The 15,796-nt window shown below is 44.3% G+C and overlaps 1 protein-coding gene across 2 annotated transcripts in view; it reads left to right on the top strand.

Annotated features, from left to right (window-relative positions):
• The window catches only part of Cacna2d3 (calcium voltage-gated channel auxiliary subunit alpha2delta 3), a 793,771-nt gene that overhangs the window by 723,379 nt on the left and 54,596 nt on the right, over positions 1-15,796 (top strand). For both annotated transcript variants that reach the window (XM_028754076.1, XM_028754077.1), the window contains 2 exons: positions 1,399-1,461; positions 4,299-4,369. In XM_028754076.1, the coding sequence (XP_028609909.1) occupies positions 1,399-1,461; positions 4,299-4,369 (134 nt within the window). The remainder of the gene's footprint in view (positions 1-1,398; positions 1,462-4,298; positions 4,370-15,796) is intronic.

Genomic DNA, 15,796 nt, shown 5'->3' with positions numbered 1-15,796 from the left:
TCAGAAGACCTAGAGTTTATTGTGATCACTACCAAGATGGAGATAGTATCCCTAAAGCCAAGAGCTTCTGCAGCAGCATGAGTGTGAATGGGTAAGACCCATCCATCTGACCTCGCAGATAAATGGAGCCAAGTTCTGCCATTCATCTAAGCACACAAGTCTGCTGTAAGGAGCTTTAGCTGTAAACTGGGAGGTGGTGGTGCATGGCTTAATCAGAGAGACAGAGGCAGGGAGATTTCTGTGAATTCAAAGACAGCCTGGTCTACAAAACAAGTTCCGGGACAGCCAAAGATGTTACACAAAGAAACCCTGTGTAGAACCCCCACCTTCTGCACACCACCCAACTTCCCCCCAGAATAGCTGTAGCTGTACTTTCATGTCTTGTTCAATCTCCAGCACTGACCAGCCCTTGGCTAGAAAGATAAGCCATATCTTTCTGACCCTCCCTGCTGTCCTTTCATGCCTGAAAAAATCCAAGCCTGTGTCTAGGTCAGTGTCTCAGCAAACGCCAGCCCCATGGTGGCCTGGAGCTAAGCGGAATTTAGCTCAGGGTAAAGATATGTTACAAATTAAACGTTGCTGTCGGTATGTAAAGCTGCAATAAATAGAAACTGAGTTACATCAAGGACGGAATTAAGCCTTAAGTTTAAACTCCACAGCACCGTAATTAAAACTTCGCCTGTAGCAAGCCATTCACGGGAGATTAAAGGATCGTGGGGGAAGCAGAGGTTTGTTTGCCTTACCTTGCTCCCCACAATTTATAAGTCTGAGCTACCAAAAAGCTAGGAGCCCTGCCCCCACATCCAGCTCCCAATTAAAAACACAGTTTGAAAACCTTTAGGAGGCCTGAGGGGCCCCTTTTACAGAAAACCACCCCTTCCCCCATGCCTCAGTCCATGAACAAATTAAAAAGTATTACCTGGTCCCCTGATGGTCCCCCGAGCTGACACGGTGTTTTCATTAATACATCATTTGAGTAATGACATTGTGCTGGCATTTGGGTTTCCAAATGGCCAGCACTGCAGCCACTCCAAATAAAAGCCTGGGGGCCTCTGAACACTTTCTTTCTGGGAAATAGTCAGGTCCCATAAAGAGAAAACAGAAGATAGACTTTAATTCAGCCTTTCTTGAGCATATCCATTGTATCCCCATCCCAGGCTTTCAAGGTCAGTTCTCTTGTTTGTTTCCTTCCTTCAATGTCCTGAGTTTTGCAGAGTCAACCCTGGAATTAGAGTAACCTTGACTTTAACTCATAGAGGCAACAAGTATTTTCAGTTCCTGGGATTCAACTCCCCTCCCCAACAAAAGGGTTGGGGACATCTCTGAGACTGGAGATACGTCATTCTGTGTAAAGACAGTCAGAGGCCTGAAAGTAAACTGTGTGTTCTGATTTTCTAGACTGTGAACTGTTACCTCATAGACAATAATGGATTCATTCTGGTGTCTGAAGACTACATGCAGGTGAGTGAGGAGACCTCCCAACTCCATGTAAAGGGATAAATCAGATGTCACTTGGGCCCCAGGTAGAGACAGACTGTGGAGTTAAGACTTGGAGATGGTGGTCAATATATAAGAGGCAATAGCATATTATAAACTGAATTTCTCTCTGAATACCACAGCCTATGTCTCACCTCGAAGCAGCCAAAGAGGCTGAGTCCAGCTTCTGATCCTGTACTCATAAATGTTAAACTTATGGAATTCTTTCTCTCAGAGTTGTCTTTGCTAAAAAGGAAATTTTGTATGAGGCTGGGGTGATGATTCACGGAATAAAGGGCTTGTTTCAGTTCAAATCACCAGAACCCATGTAAAGCTTGGTGCCACAGTGTGTGCATCTGAAGTCAAAGTATTCCTTTGGTGAGAGGAGAAGCAGAGACAGGAAAGTCCTGGAAGTTTCCACATGTGACCAACAAAGAAAGACAGTCTCTACAAGGTAAAAGGCAGCCATCAACACCTAAGGTTGACTGATGTTTTCAATACTGATTCTGTGGCAAATGCAGGTACACACATACATACTTTACACACACACACACACACACAAACTTATAAACATGAGCACATACAGACACACACACACATGTACACCCACAACACAGATTTTTTTAAAAAGAATTTTGCCTAAAGGGCATTGGTGTTTTAAAGAGTTTGGGCAATTTTAAGGAGAGTTTTCTCCTAATATTTAACCTTCACACAAGAGTTCTCTTTAAAAAAATCATCTGGAATGTTTCAGGAGTCAATGGTTTCATAGGTCCATTCATGCTCAATAAAATAGTTTGATGTTTTTCTATATGGCTCTGTGAGATCCAGGCACAGAGATGAGTTCATTTAAGAAATAGTGACTTCAGAAAATGAAGAATCCAATTCGATTTCTGTTCTTCTCCCCGAAGTGTTTAACTGCACTCTAGACTCCCGATGCCCACACACAGTCTCAGTGGCGAGGATCACTGGGCATTGGGCTACTAGTGGCATTGGATAAGATGAATGAGCCCATGAAAGAAGGCCATTCTCTGAGCAGCTGAAAAGGCCATCAGCCTAAGGGCACATGCCTATCTGACACAGGGGAACATTGAGAGGCTGAAGAACCTATGCGGCAAGAAACCAAAGTCCTTACTCAAGAGGAATTTCTGTAATTCTGTCCTGGACACACAGAGCTGAGATGAGACTTTGGTTTCAGGCTCAGGGAAGATGGAGTGCCTGTCTTCCCACGGTAAACCGTGGCCTGGCCAGGAAACTACTCAGAAAGCCATGGCTTCTACAGGGAACCGTTCTCCCTCTGTGAAATAGGGAGCCTGCCAGCCTGCTCGGCTCAGGCTTGTTTGATGTTGTCTGGCTTCCTGTACCCCAATTAGGATAATTCTTCTCTATCTAACAACCAGTTCCACTGACACTGGAATATTTACACACATAAAATACAAGTGCCCTTCTTGCTCATAGCACCTACACATGCCTACAGAACATGTGAGCATTTCCAAATTCCCCTGAAGTGGAAAGGAAGTGCTTGATGTTCAATAAGAGAAATGTTTCCTTCCTTCTCGACTCCTTCCTGATTTTTTTTTTTTTTTTGGCTAAAGTACAGAAACATTCTCTCTCTCTTTGCCACCCCCCCACACCTTTTCCCCCTCCTTCCCTTCCTTTTCCCTTCCTTTCTTCTCCTCTCTCTCTCCCTACCCAGTCTCTCTCTCCCTTCTCTCTTTCCCTTCTCTCTCCCTCCCTCCTTCCCTCCCTCACTGTCTATGAACCCCAGAAGGTATGATCAAGGTCACTAAGCTAAGCTTAGTGGAAGTGGGGTTCAGTTAACACCCCATTGCCTAAGGAATAATGTGACTCCTCTTTCCTTGTAACGCTACCTTCCTCCCCTCACAAGCTATATACCCAGAATAGAGATGGGGGTTCTCAGTGGCTTTGCAGTGGCTCATTCCAGGATGCCAACAGAGAAAGGCTGTTACTGCAAGCCTGGCTCCTTTGCAATGCTTGTGCCTTCACCCTTGGGACCCTTCTAGCTCAGTGACTCTAAAAATCTGAAGAACATGCAGGAGGAGGTTAATCCTCTATTCCACCATGCAAAGTTTGTAAATCTCATCACTGCAAGAATTAGACATGCCAAAGCTTTAGTGCAGTCCTGAAGATGACACCAAGTACAAGGTTAGGCCATTAGAGATACAATTCACTATGTTGTCTCCCCAAGGACCTGGGCAGTCTTTTTCTTGCTAACTATATTAACAACCCAGAGGGGAAAAAAAGAACATTCTTTGAAATTCTTTGAAAGGTGGTTTTGAGAAAGGATGGATTTTCAATTTTAAGAACTTTATAAGGCTGAGCAAATAGACTCTTCTAGTTCCCTGAGCAGATCATCTAGGCATTATAAACCATTATCTTTAATCACAGCTTAGGAAGCTCTTCCAGGGTCTCATTTTGTCTGTGTGAAGTAGCATTTTAATCAGAAGGGATTATATATAGATTAATGCATAGCCTGTCCAAGTATGTATGTGTGTGTGTGCTTGCACACATGTGTGTACACACACATTCATGCACTTTTGTACACATGTGTTTTAATTTCTGCCTTGAATATATGTTATGCAACATCCCCATCTGCTCACTGGTTTTGTAAGCCCACAGCTGCTCTGACTGTTTCAGCCATTCCCAGTTTTTCAACAGAAGTTTTAAAAGCCTGCCTCTGCTTTCCTTCAGCTCACACACACACACACACACACACACACACACACACACACACACACACATCTGCCTGACTTTCTTCTCTGTGCTTCTACCCTTCCTCATGTACCTTCTTGTTTTCTCTACAGACTGGAGATTTTTTTGGTGAGGTCGAAGGAGCTGTCATGAACAAGTTGTTAACAATGGGCTCCTTTAAAAGGTAAGGATTGAATGGTGCTCTCAGTTTACCTGAGTAAGATAGACCAGGGTCAAATAAAGCAACCCCAGACTGACCCTGGAGCTAATCCCAGTTGTTCGCACACTTCAGAACTCTGTCCTGAAATTCCACACCTTGCACGGGTGCTGGTCTTACAGATTCAGCTCATCACGAATTTTCTGTCTGTTCAGCATTGGGTGGATCTTAGGGCAGTACTGAGATGAGAGTCAGCATAGTCAGTTGTTTTTGTAACCAAGGAAGAGGAGAAAAGTTTCTGCCTGAGCAGAAATTGGGGACAGATTTGTCCCACAAGCCAGGGGGCATTCCTTGGCAGTTGATGGCTCAAGGATGGAAAGTGATATTTTGAGACTTACAGATACAATTTTTTAAAATGAAGAGAAGCTTCCTCAGCCTTCTAACTATGCTATTGAAGCCTGCTGGTAGAAACATGGATGTGGCTGAATGTCATAGGTAACAGGCTGCTATCCTGGGTAGAGGTTGGGTAGGACATCTTCTCCTTGGCCCCATGTTCTTCAAGGCTTTACCAACCATACTTCTGGGAACACCAAGGTCCATGAGGAAAGCCTGGGATGAGTTTCAGGACCTCTTCCTGGTCTTGGCCTCCCAGAAATAATAGGGGCCTTTGAAGTAGAACTTCCTTGGATATATTTGAGGCTCTTAAGTACATAATAGCAGGAAGTGCAGGGGTGGCCCGGCAGCTCTCCTGTAAGACCCATGGCACCTCCATGCTAGGTTACCTAATGACTTTTCCTGTGGCTGAGTGGTGAGGAATCAGACTTTGAAGCCAGTCAACAAGAGAAACTGAGCGCTGTGCTAAGAGCAGGGAATTACAAAAGGATGAGCCAGTATTTGAACCTCCATAGCGTAATGTTACAATCTTCTGTGACTTTCTGCAAGCTTCCCAAAGCAGCTCCTGGATGGTCAGCCATCAGAGCATGGCTGTTTCTCTCTGCTTTTCTATCATTGCACACATTTGTACAATGTCAACTTGTTTCTTGACTCTGAGGGGCAAGAGGCACAAGATGAAGAATAATCATACATGTGTTTCTCATTTAAAAGTATATTTTTCAACTTCTTTAACAACTGCTCCCCCTTTTTGTATGTCTGCTTTAAAATGGTGAGAAAGAGAGAGAAAACTTATACTGGAATTTTAAGGGTTTGGTCTCTTCCTTGATGTGGGATAAATATGGTTGGCATGAATCTAGAACTTTCTTTTATCATCACTCTAGCCAACAGTTTTGAGAATAGGGAAGGGCCACAGACCTAATTGGGTTAGGACAGCAAGTATGCCCTCTAGGAACTACATGACAGTCCCCATGTGCTTCCTCAGAGAGCCCCCTCCCTGGGGCCAGGGAAGCAATGAAGTGATGGGTTTTGGAATCACATACACTAAGGTCAAAACTAGACTCCAACATTGACTAGCTGCATAACTTAGAATATGTCAACTTCCTTTGCCAAGCCTGAGTTCTTGTGTGGAACATGAAGATGAATAGGAATCACACCCAAGGGTGGCCAGTAGCACTGGTGAGATAAAAATGAGCATGACGTTCTCAACCCATGCCTACTGTCTACTGAAGGCTCAGGAATTGCTAGCTGCTGCTCTGGTGGTTGTTGACCTTTACTCAGCCGTGGCTATGTGTGTAGCACCAGTTGATAGAGCCTTTCTGACACCTGCTGATGGCTCTTGGTACTTGAATTAGACACAGGTGCCAATACCCTTTCTCCATCAGGTGCCCATGCCCTTCTTCCGTTCCTTATTTTCTGGAAAAATAAGACTGACAGCTCTTCCATTTGGGAAGGATGTAGATCTCAGAAACAGTGAAAGGAGGTAGTTAGAGGAAACTTCTGGGCCTCTTGAGCAGGACCCACACCCCTACCCTCTCAAGCTGAATCACACCCATACCACGGAGAGGCATGCTTACTTTAGAGGCATGATCAGCTTTGGTGGGACAAAGGGCAGTGTGTCTAGCTTCCTTCTCTTTGGTAACTTAGATATGTCTCTTGGCACAAGGATTCTCTTTTTGATCAACCTCTATCCTTTAATGAATATTATTCACTAGAGACAAGGTCATCTCCAGCAGTGAGCTGGAAGGCAGATATCTCCCATCCCTCCACCAGCTTTACCTTTGGCTATTTCCCAGGCTGGACCTTGCAGCTCCCCACTCTGGGCAGCAATGTTTTCTATAATTGTTGAGGTTCAACTTTAAAAAATTAAGTAACACCTACAAAATTGCTGAAGACTTCCCTGAGTGTCTCTGTGGATGGTTCCAGAAATGTCACATGAGGTCTCTGACCTAGCGAGTGGATTCATCCTAAGAGGCACCTTATTATTAGCTGCTAACAAGTATGAGGATGGGAGCAAGTAGGCCATTGGAAGTATGTCACTTGGAGTCAGAGCTTGCCCTGGCTCCTTCCTGTATTCCGTTACTGTGCTTCCTGGCTCTTATTGTGTGAACTGGTCTACTCCATCATGCCCTCCCTACCATGCTGAACTGAACATTCTGAAGCCATGAGCTAAAATAAATCCTTCATCCACTAATTTACTTTTCTCAGTATTTGGTTGCAGCAATGCAAAAATCTGACACCATACTTACCTAAATAGCAGTGGGCCTTTCTTTTCTCTGACTGTTTTGCCCTCTGGTCTTGTGGCCCAATGGCCATGGTACATAACAGCACCATCAGAAGAAGGTAATATCCACTTTTGAGTTTGAGATTTCTTGGGCCTTTGATTTCTGTGAATAATTAAACTGCTTACAAGACATATAAGACAGCAGCCTGTGAAATCCTTTAAGGGCCAAACTCATTGCTATTGGTTACTTTAGCTGAGTTTTCGGCCTGACTATGTCCCACCAGCTTCTCTATGACCTAAGTAAGGCCCAACAGCCAGGAACAGAAGCATCAGCGGTATAGGAAAAAAAAAATAGAAAGTGGTCATCTTTTCCTTTTTCAAGTACCTGCCACAGATGAGCTTGGATGGACCACCATCTTCATCCTATCATCCATCTGTCCTTCCTCCCTCCCTCCCTTCCTTCCTTCCTTCCTTCCTTCCTTCCTTCCTTCCTTCCTTCCTTCCTTTTGTTTTTTTCTTTCTGTCTTTCTTTTGCCCACCTTTCTGCTAGAAAGAAGGCAGACAAAATAAAGAAAGAAAAATTTAAAAATATTATATAATTATATTATAGTAGTATATAGTATTATGTAATAAAATAAATAGTAATCTATTGTTATTTTCCTCTAAAATTAAATGTTATCCATTTGTCCTTCCTCTCCTTTTTTTCTCTCTCGTTCCTTTCCTCTTTCCTTCTTCCTCATTTTACAGTGTAGACTATGCTGTCTTTGAAGCCAGCCCCCAAAGTACTGAGATTATAGGTACACACCCCTCTGTCCCACACAGATCATTGTTCTTAGGACCTTCCAACAACTTCATAAAACAGGACCAGTGGCCCTATAGCTGAGCCAAGGGCAAACTAAAGGTGTCAGGCCTTTACTCAAGACTTTGTAGACACTTGTCAGCAGTGCATTTAAGCAAGTCTGCGCCTTAGTAAGTAAAGGGCTGATTCAGGCTCCAGGCCCAGGGATCAGCCTCAGGGATGAATATATCTCACATTTCTTCTGCAGATGAAGATGATCAGGCTTGGAAAGACTAAGAACTTAGCCCACATCTTTGTCATAGAGCTGGGTTCCAGCGTTCTGTAGTGTAGACATAGACTCCAGCATCCTGTAGTGTGGACACAGACTTCTCTGCCCTCTGCCCTTGGCATATCTATAGCAGTATTCTGTTATGTGCACAACTAGCAGTGTGCAGAGGTGAAGGAGGGTGTTGGCTCAGCAGTGCCTTATCTGCAGAGCAGAAGTTGCAGGATGGGAGGACCAGCTGAGTGAGGAGATCACTCAGTTGAAATAGACAAATCCTCTGACCCACCATGCCCGCAGGCTGTACTTTTCTTTATCTCATAGGTCAATGTGTGCCAGCTCTGCTTTTTGTGTTGCAAACAGAGAACTTCAAATGAGTTTTTGATGTTATCAGCATAGTAAGTGGGCTCCCTGACTGGTGACTCGCTGGGGGTGGCTTGCGCTGTCTGTTTTCTTTTCCATTCAAGCTCCTGTCTAGTAAAAGCCTTAAACTTGCATTTTTCATAATAGATACTCTGTATCTCCCTGTCATCAGCCATGACCTTGTCACTTTTGCAACTGTTCTAGAATTCATAGGTCTCCTTCTCCCCCAGTCTGACTTCTAAGGATGCTAATGCAAATTATTATAATTCAGTGATAATAGATAATTGTCACCTGTAGGAAAAAGTTGAAGGAGTTTTTGGTTTGTTTCTCCTGCCTTAGTGCTGGGATTATAGGCATAAGGTACCATGCCTGATAGGTTCTCAGTTCTTGATGATGCCCCTATGATACTCTGAGTTAAAGCAAGACTCCATGTTGAGCAGTAGATTTGCAACCACATGGCTATGCACAAGTCTCTCAGTCTCTCTGTGTCTAACTTACTTTCTCACCAGGGACCTGGATGCATTGAAGAGCTGTTGCCTAAGAAAGTAACATCAGCCTTTCAGAAAGGGATCAAACTATGGATATCTTGTTGGTTGTTTAACGGGAAGTCTGGGATTCCACTGTACAGCCTGAAGGCTGACAGAGGAGTCAGGATTCTTATACTTCATGTCTGACAGAAGTAAAGCAAGTCATGTGAGCATGCAAACCTATGCTCAGGGTTCATCTCAAGAGATTCATCTTACATTGGTATGGGGAAGGAGACCCAGCACGTGTGCATTGTAAGGGCCTCTGTGTGGTTCTCAGTGCATCCAGTCACTAGTCAAAGCCAGTGTCAAGAACCATGGAGCAAAAAGCACCCAGGCACCAGTATCGAGGCTACTGTGTAGGAGTTACCTGAACCACTAAACCACCTAGTAAAACACACCTGTGCCAGCCTTGCAGCTCCTGCATAAGAGTTGCCTGAATTTTTACAGATTTTGCTCAAAATCTTTTTTCTTTCCTTTCAGCAAAATGTTCTAAATAAGGTCCTCAAATAGCCACAAACAAGAACTGAATAGATAATAGAAGATATGTCCTCGACTTGAAGGTGTATTTGTATTACAGCCTGTGCTCCCAAGCTTGGATACTCTGATTGTCAATAGGACAAGCTCCTTGCAGAAAACACACACACACACACACACACACACACACACAGAGAGAGAGAGAGAAAGAGAGAGAGAGAGAGAGAGAGAGAGAGAGAGAGAGAGAGAGAGAGACATATGGTTGATGTCACCAAGCCAAGAAGGGAGTTAGTGCATAAGCAGCTACCATATTCTATGTCTTCTATTCCTTCTCTTTTCCTTTCTTCATTTGTTCCTTCCTTTACTCCTTTTTCCCTTTCCTTTCCTTTTTCCTTTCTTTCTTTTTTTTTTTTTGTTTTGTTTTTTGAAACAGGATTTCTCTGTGTAGCCCTGGCTGTCCTGAAACTCTCTCTGTAGACCAGGCTGGCCTTGAACTCAGAGATCTGCCTGCCTCTGCTTCCCAAGTGCTGGGATTAAAGGTCTGTGCCACCACTGCCCTCTCTTGCTCCTCTCTTCCAGTTGATTCCTTCCTGCTTAGAAATGCCTGAGATCTCTTTGTCTTCTAGCACTGTGCCTCTATCCTTTAGTGAGTCGTATCAGGTATTTTCCTCACCACTGCAATAGAATACCTAACAAACACAACTTAACAGGGGAGGGGGAGGTTGGCTGGTGGATTCAGTCCTCATGGCAGTGGAGGCATTCTGGCTGCAAGTCTGGTTAAGACAGTTCACAGTACATCTTGTGCATGTTTTGCTAGACCAGAAAACAAGGCAGGGCTATACCTAGGCCTCTTGTTCCAGCTAGACCAGAACTCCCAAACAGTCTTATCAGCTATGAACCACATGTTCAAGCACATGAGCCTGTAGGAGACATTTTACTTTCAAAGCAAAGCAGGTCTGATGGGACTTAATCTTTGATGGTAATTTCCTTCCCAGGCAGCCCAGTGGCTCTCTCTAGGAGAGTGGTTCCTAACCTTCCTAATATGGCTACCCTTTAATACAGTTATGTTGTGGTGACTCCAACCATAAAATTATTTTTGTTGCTGCTTCATAACTGTAATTTTGCTACTGTTATGAATTATAATGTAAATATTGGATAGGCAGAATATCTGATCTGTGACCCCTGTGGAAGAGTCATTTGACAAACCCTCACACAAGGGGTCACACAACCCACAGTTTGAAAACTGCTGCTCTAGGATCTCCCTTGTAAACTAGAGCAAAGCGCCAGGTATACAGACAGAAGGAAGGAAACTCAAGCTGCATCTCAGGAAGGGCAGCCACAACAAAATTTTTACCAGATTATCAAAGAAACATGGTCTCCTTTCTACTACCTCATCTCTTTCTCTTCCACCTGAAAAGGATCCACCTGAGTCCCAGTGAGTTGGGCTACTTCAGCTTAGATAGAAAGTGCCAATTGTAAAGGACAAGTGTAACTTGGAGGATATCTGAACAAGGGAGATGGAAGCCAACACTAAAACAGGTTTGGGGTGGTTTGAACAGGAATGGCCCCCATAGACTCATGTGCTTAAATGCTTGGCCTATAGGAAGTGGCACTATGAGGAAGTATGGCCTTGTTGGAGGAAGTATGTCACTGTGGAGTTGGGCTTTGAGGTCTCAAATATGCTCAAGCTACACCCAGGGTGACATGCAGTCTCATTGCTGCCTATGGATCAAGATATAAAACCCTGAACTCTGTTGGCTTGTGTGCTGCCATGCTTCCTGCCATGACAATAAAGGACTAAGCCCCTGAAATTATAAGCCAGCCACAATGAATTTTTTTTTTAATAAGAGTTGCTTTGATCATGGTGTTTCTTCACAGCAATAGAACCCAAACTAAGACAACACTCCATGAAGAACCCAAGGACTCCATAGCAGTTAGGAACCAGGTACAGGACCCGTCCTCACTGCAGTATATGAGAGTGGTGTTGTTTATCAAGTGCCAGAGACTTGAGGGTTTGCCCTTGGATTTTTGCTCTTATCAAATATTCTCGTAGTTTCTGAGAAGTTCAGGGCTGGACTTCCTTTGTTCTTCATGCATATAATTCTGCTTGAAATCAGAAGGAACCAACATGGATGCACTTGGCCTATAGTTTACAGGGAAATGGGCTGTGGGCAAATAATTTTAGTGTTTTTGAACTGTCAATGGAAACTGTCTGTCAGTTATTTCCCCATCCTGTCTCCTTTTTCCCTTTTCTCTGCTATTATGTACAGTGTGTGTGTGTGTGTGTGTGTGTGTGTGTGTGTGTGTGTTTGTGTTGGGGTGGTAGTGGTGGTTTTCTTTGTTTTTGTACCTAGACTTGTCATCCTCCTCCAACCTCTCCAGAAGCTGTACACATGTTTACCCAGAATCCTTTGTGATTGAAATCATTTTCTAAGTGGTGAGTCATCAAGGTAGAGTTGAAAATGGAGAGCCTTCTTCCCTCTGGCTATTAGGGAGCTAGGAGCTTTTCCAGTCTTCGGTGATCCTGTTACATTCCAGCCCACAACCAAAACTCAGAGTTTAGCAAGTGAGAAAAGAGAAGCATGTTCTGCTTGGATGACTGATCTCCTTTCATGCCGACTGCCGCAGCAAAGCCTGAAGCATAGCAGCTCCTGTAATGAACATAATGGCTTCTTGGCTTCCTGTTGGCCTAGCCACTTCCACAGAAGTATGCTTTGTCAGAGGTGACATTGAAGGGAATGAGGAGACAGACTGGCTTGAACAAGTGTGTTTCAGGGCCAAATTTTCTGGAATGAAGAAACATGAAGATTTCAACAGACCACTCTGTAAACCTCACAGCGCTGCTGCAGCAACAGCAATGGCTGCCTTGGTCTTCTTCATCTGGGCAGTCTGCCTCTGTATCCAACACTGACTCTAGGCAGCATATCCCAAGCCTGTCCTTGATTCATGCTTTGTCTCAAGAGCTAGTGGAGTTTTACAAGGCCCCCGATTGTCTTGGGGACTGTTTCTCCAGTTCAGGTTGGCAGAAAGAGGATTCATAAGGTCCACAAACATTCAAAAGAGAAGATTAATTATTTGTTCACTAAAATTTACTTTAATGAATCAAACATTTATTAAGTAGCCTCCCTTGCAATACTTCTGCTCAGTTGGATGGCCTCATCGCACTCTCATGGTACCTGGGCAAAGTAAACAAGGAGATACCTGAGTATTGCTTATCAATAGCGAGGCTAGGCATTGGGAAGAGACTATAACCCCCACCTCCTCCAGACCAGGTTTGCTGCTGTCTGCTTTACTCCTATAGTTCCTCTGAAGAATGAGCCCAACTTCCAATGATCTCCACGTCAAAAATCCTCAAGGAATATAGTCAACAGCTTCATCCAGTGGGACTATGAGGGGCAGTGGGGCTATGGAAGGTGAGGTCTGATTGGAGGAAGCAAGTCATCCTTAGAAAGACAGATCTTGGCCCCGCCCCCTCCTGGTAGTCTCCGCCTCCTGGATGTCCTAATGTAAACAATATTAGTTTCCTACTCTAGGAGCCCAGCCCGTTCCATGCCCCTGACATTGGGGAAAATGCCAGAATTCCTGGCAGGAAATAACTGCTTTGGTCTTTGAATACCCTTAGCACCTGACAATGGGAGGTGGTAACTTAGTGAAGTCAATCTGCTATGGCTGAGTGCACTGCCTCCTGGGTAATGCAGCAACACACGGCCGGCGGAGTTTGCTCCTCAACTAAAGCTTGTGCTGAGTGATCTGCGGTTAGACGACATGAGAGCAACAGGGCCTGGGTGAGGTAAATTCCTGGCTCCCATATGAGTGTGCCATGTGGAAATTACAGTGTTCTGTGAGGAGCCGCTTCAGTGGGATGACCTGATTGATGACAGGTTGTGGGGCAAGAGAGACAGCCCTCTCTTCTTTAAGAATTTCCTGCGTTCATGCTCCATGCCCTTGCCTGCAAGAGCGACCCCTACAGAGTCTGTTGTCAAGCTCAACAGGAAAAGCCTTTGGTCAGTTACTTTGCTTATGAGAAGTTTAGCTTAAAGATTGCTTAATTATAATCTTAGATGGGCCTTGTGTTAGCTTCTTGGGTCAATCTTTTATGGCTATATTTATAAATATTAAGCTGTTTCAAGGTTGGTTTCAAGGTTTCTAATCATTGAGCAAGGGGTAGGGGACACTACCATGATTAGGCATTATTATAGTTTCCTGGGCTTGTGGCACAGAGTAGGTAGTTAATAAATGTTTCTCCCACAGTTGCTAAGCAAACTGAGCTCAGCTTACCACTTAAAAATTCAACCTGCTAAGTAATAGAAAAAAAAAAAAAAAAACATTGCTTCATTGGGACCTTTTTTTTTCCTCTTGGTGGAGAAAACAAAACAGAACAAAGCAGTATCGTCAAAATGACTTTTAAAAAGTAGATTATCCTGTCCAGGGTGCATAGCAGGCTTTGAGCTGCTGCTTTGAGCCACTGCTTTGAGCTGCTGCTTGGGACAGGGTGCCTGCCTCCTTCACAATTTCAAAGAGCCCCATCTATGGAGTGGGTTGTTGCTAATGACAAGGTCTTAGGCTGTGGACAACCGTGGTTGAAGTGGTCTGGGGATGAAGTCATGGGAATTAAAGCATGTTATCTGTCATGAGGCTAAATTCCCAGAGCTGAGCTCTACAGGGCTGCACACGGTCTTGGGCTAGGCACAATTCTTGGGGCTTATTTTAGAGCCGAACGAAAGCAGGCAATTATCTTGTTCTTTGACTATAATCAGCAGAACAGGATGCAGGTAGCCACAAAGTGGAGTTATTTAAAACAGTAAAGAAAAAAAAATCAATTCCAAAAAAGCAATATTCTCAAAGTCTCCTTTTTGCCAGCACGTGGAGAAAGACAAGGTTCTCTGACCTCTTTGGGAACAGTATCAAACCACCCCCTTCCCCTTCCTTTTGCAATGAGAGGCAGGTGCTTAGGCTCGGAAGCTTCCCCATGGTGATTCATTTTGCCCTCCCCAGTGTCAGCTGGGGTCCCTGGAAAAGATCCAGGGAGAATCCTGAGCTTCCAGCCATCTGTCAGTCAGGGAGTTACCATGGTTACCAACAGGCAGCTGGTCTTGTAAGCCAGCTGGTTTGTTCTGGCTGGAGACTCCTCGGTAGCCCCTCAGCAGGAGGCTCAAAATGATCCAGGACTTTGGTTCTGAGAAGCTATCTTGGGCAGCATTTGTTTTGATAGTCCACTGAGAGCCTCTCAGGGCTATAGATGTGACTCTGTGTTACTGTGACAGTCTCAGAACCTACTTCTTAGAAAAAAGCAGAGAGCAGAGTTGAAGTGGATTCAGATTGGCCCTCAGCTTATTCTGGCCCTGCCGCTGGTTAGCTCTGTGGACGTGGACATGTCAGGCTGCCTGAGACCTGCTTTGTACTTTTGGCAAATAGGCTGATATGCTCTGAAGAATCCATTGCTTATGGTCACTACCTAGAGTCCAGCTAACAGCAGCTTGTTACCTCAGTCCTCAACACAGAATGCAGGGATGGAAGGCACTATAACATGTCCCCCTCACCCCAGCTTTGGAGGGTGCCATAACAAACATGACACCTTCCCAGTTAGTTGTCCCAATTATGTCATTATGTCTTGGGGCTCACCTAGATGAATTTGTCAGCAAGCAATAATGTATGTATTTGCCTTGGAAAACAGAATTTCTTCTCTGTGATATATACTATAGTAAGGGCTGGGGGAATCTGAAAGGTGAGAGATGAATACCACATCAGACTGCCATAGAGAGTGGTAGTATTCTATTGTAGTATTCTTTCGAAGCGTAGCAATAAGTACACCCAGTGATAAGCAATGGATTCTTGTAGGAAAGAATTCTACACGGATAAATAAGAATGAATGTATTAAGCTACTTGAAACCTTTCCTTGTCAGGTTGGACTTTGGTTGGTTCCCCTTTAAACTACCAGGAATTGTGGTAAGGCAGTGGAGGGCAGGGAATCGTGCCTCTACCACTACTTCTGAGTATGAGACAACGTACTAGCTCCATTCACCCTTATTAATTAATTAATTTTTAAATTATCTACAGTGAACTAAAATACCCCAGACAAATTATACAGAGTTTCTGGGGCTGACAGCTATACTTTTATCAGCAATGACAACAAAATGTCCACATTTTTGTGTCATAAATGATGCTGTTCCTAAACAAGGATGTACTTGCTATTGGAGTGGTAACATGGAGGATTGTGGACAATGATCACCCCGCCCCCAGGCTTCCCCTTCCCTTCCTGTTAGGTCTTAATTCAATCCTGGTTTGTTTCCTAGTGCATGGGAACAGGCAGGTGGTTCTGCTACTTTGCACCCTAAAGTGGCTCTTTCTGGGTCTCATCTAACAAATGCATCCAGGGTCCCAGACTCAGTCAGAGTAGCCTAGAGAATATAGTGGC

The sequence above is a fragment of the Grammomys surdaster genome, unplaced genomic scaffold (assembly GCF_004785775.1).
Source record: "Grammomys surdaster isolate TR1022 unplaced genomic scaffold, NIH_TR_1.0 125979, whole genome shotgun sequence".
Classification (NCBI taxonomy): Eukaryota; Metazoa; Chordata; class Mammalia; order Rodentia; family Muridae; genus Grammomys; species Grammomys surdaster.
The sequence above is the reverse complement of the archived record's forward strand: the minus strand, read 5'-3'. Positions and strand labels throughout refer to the sequence as shown.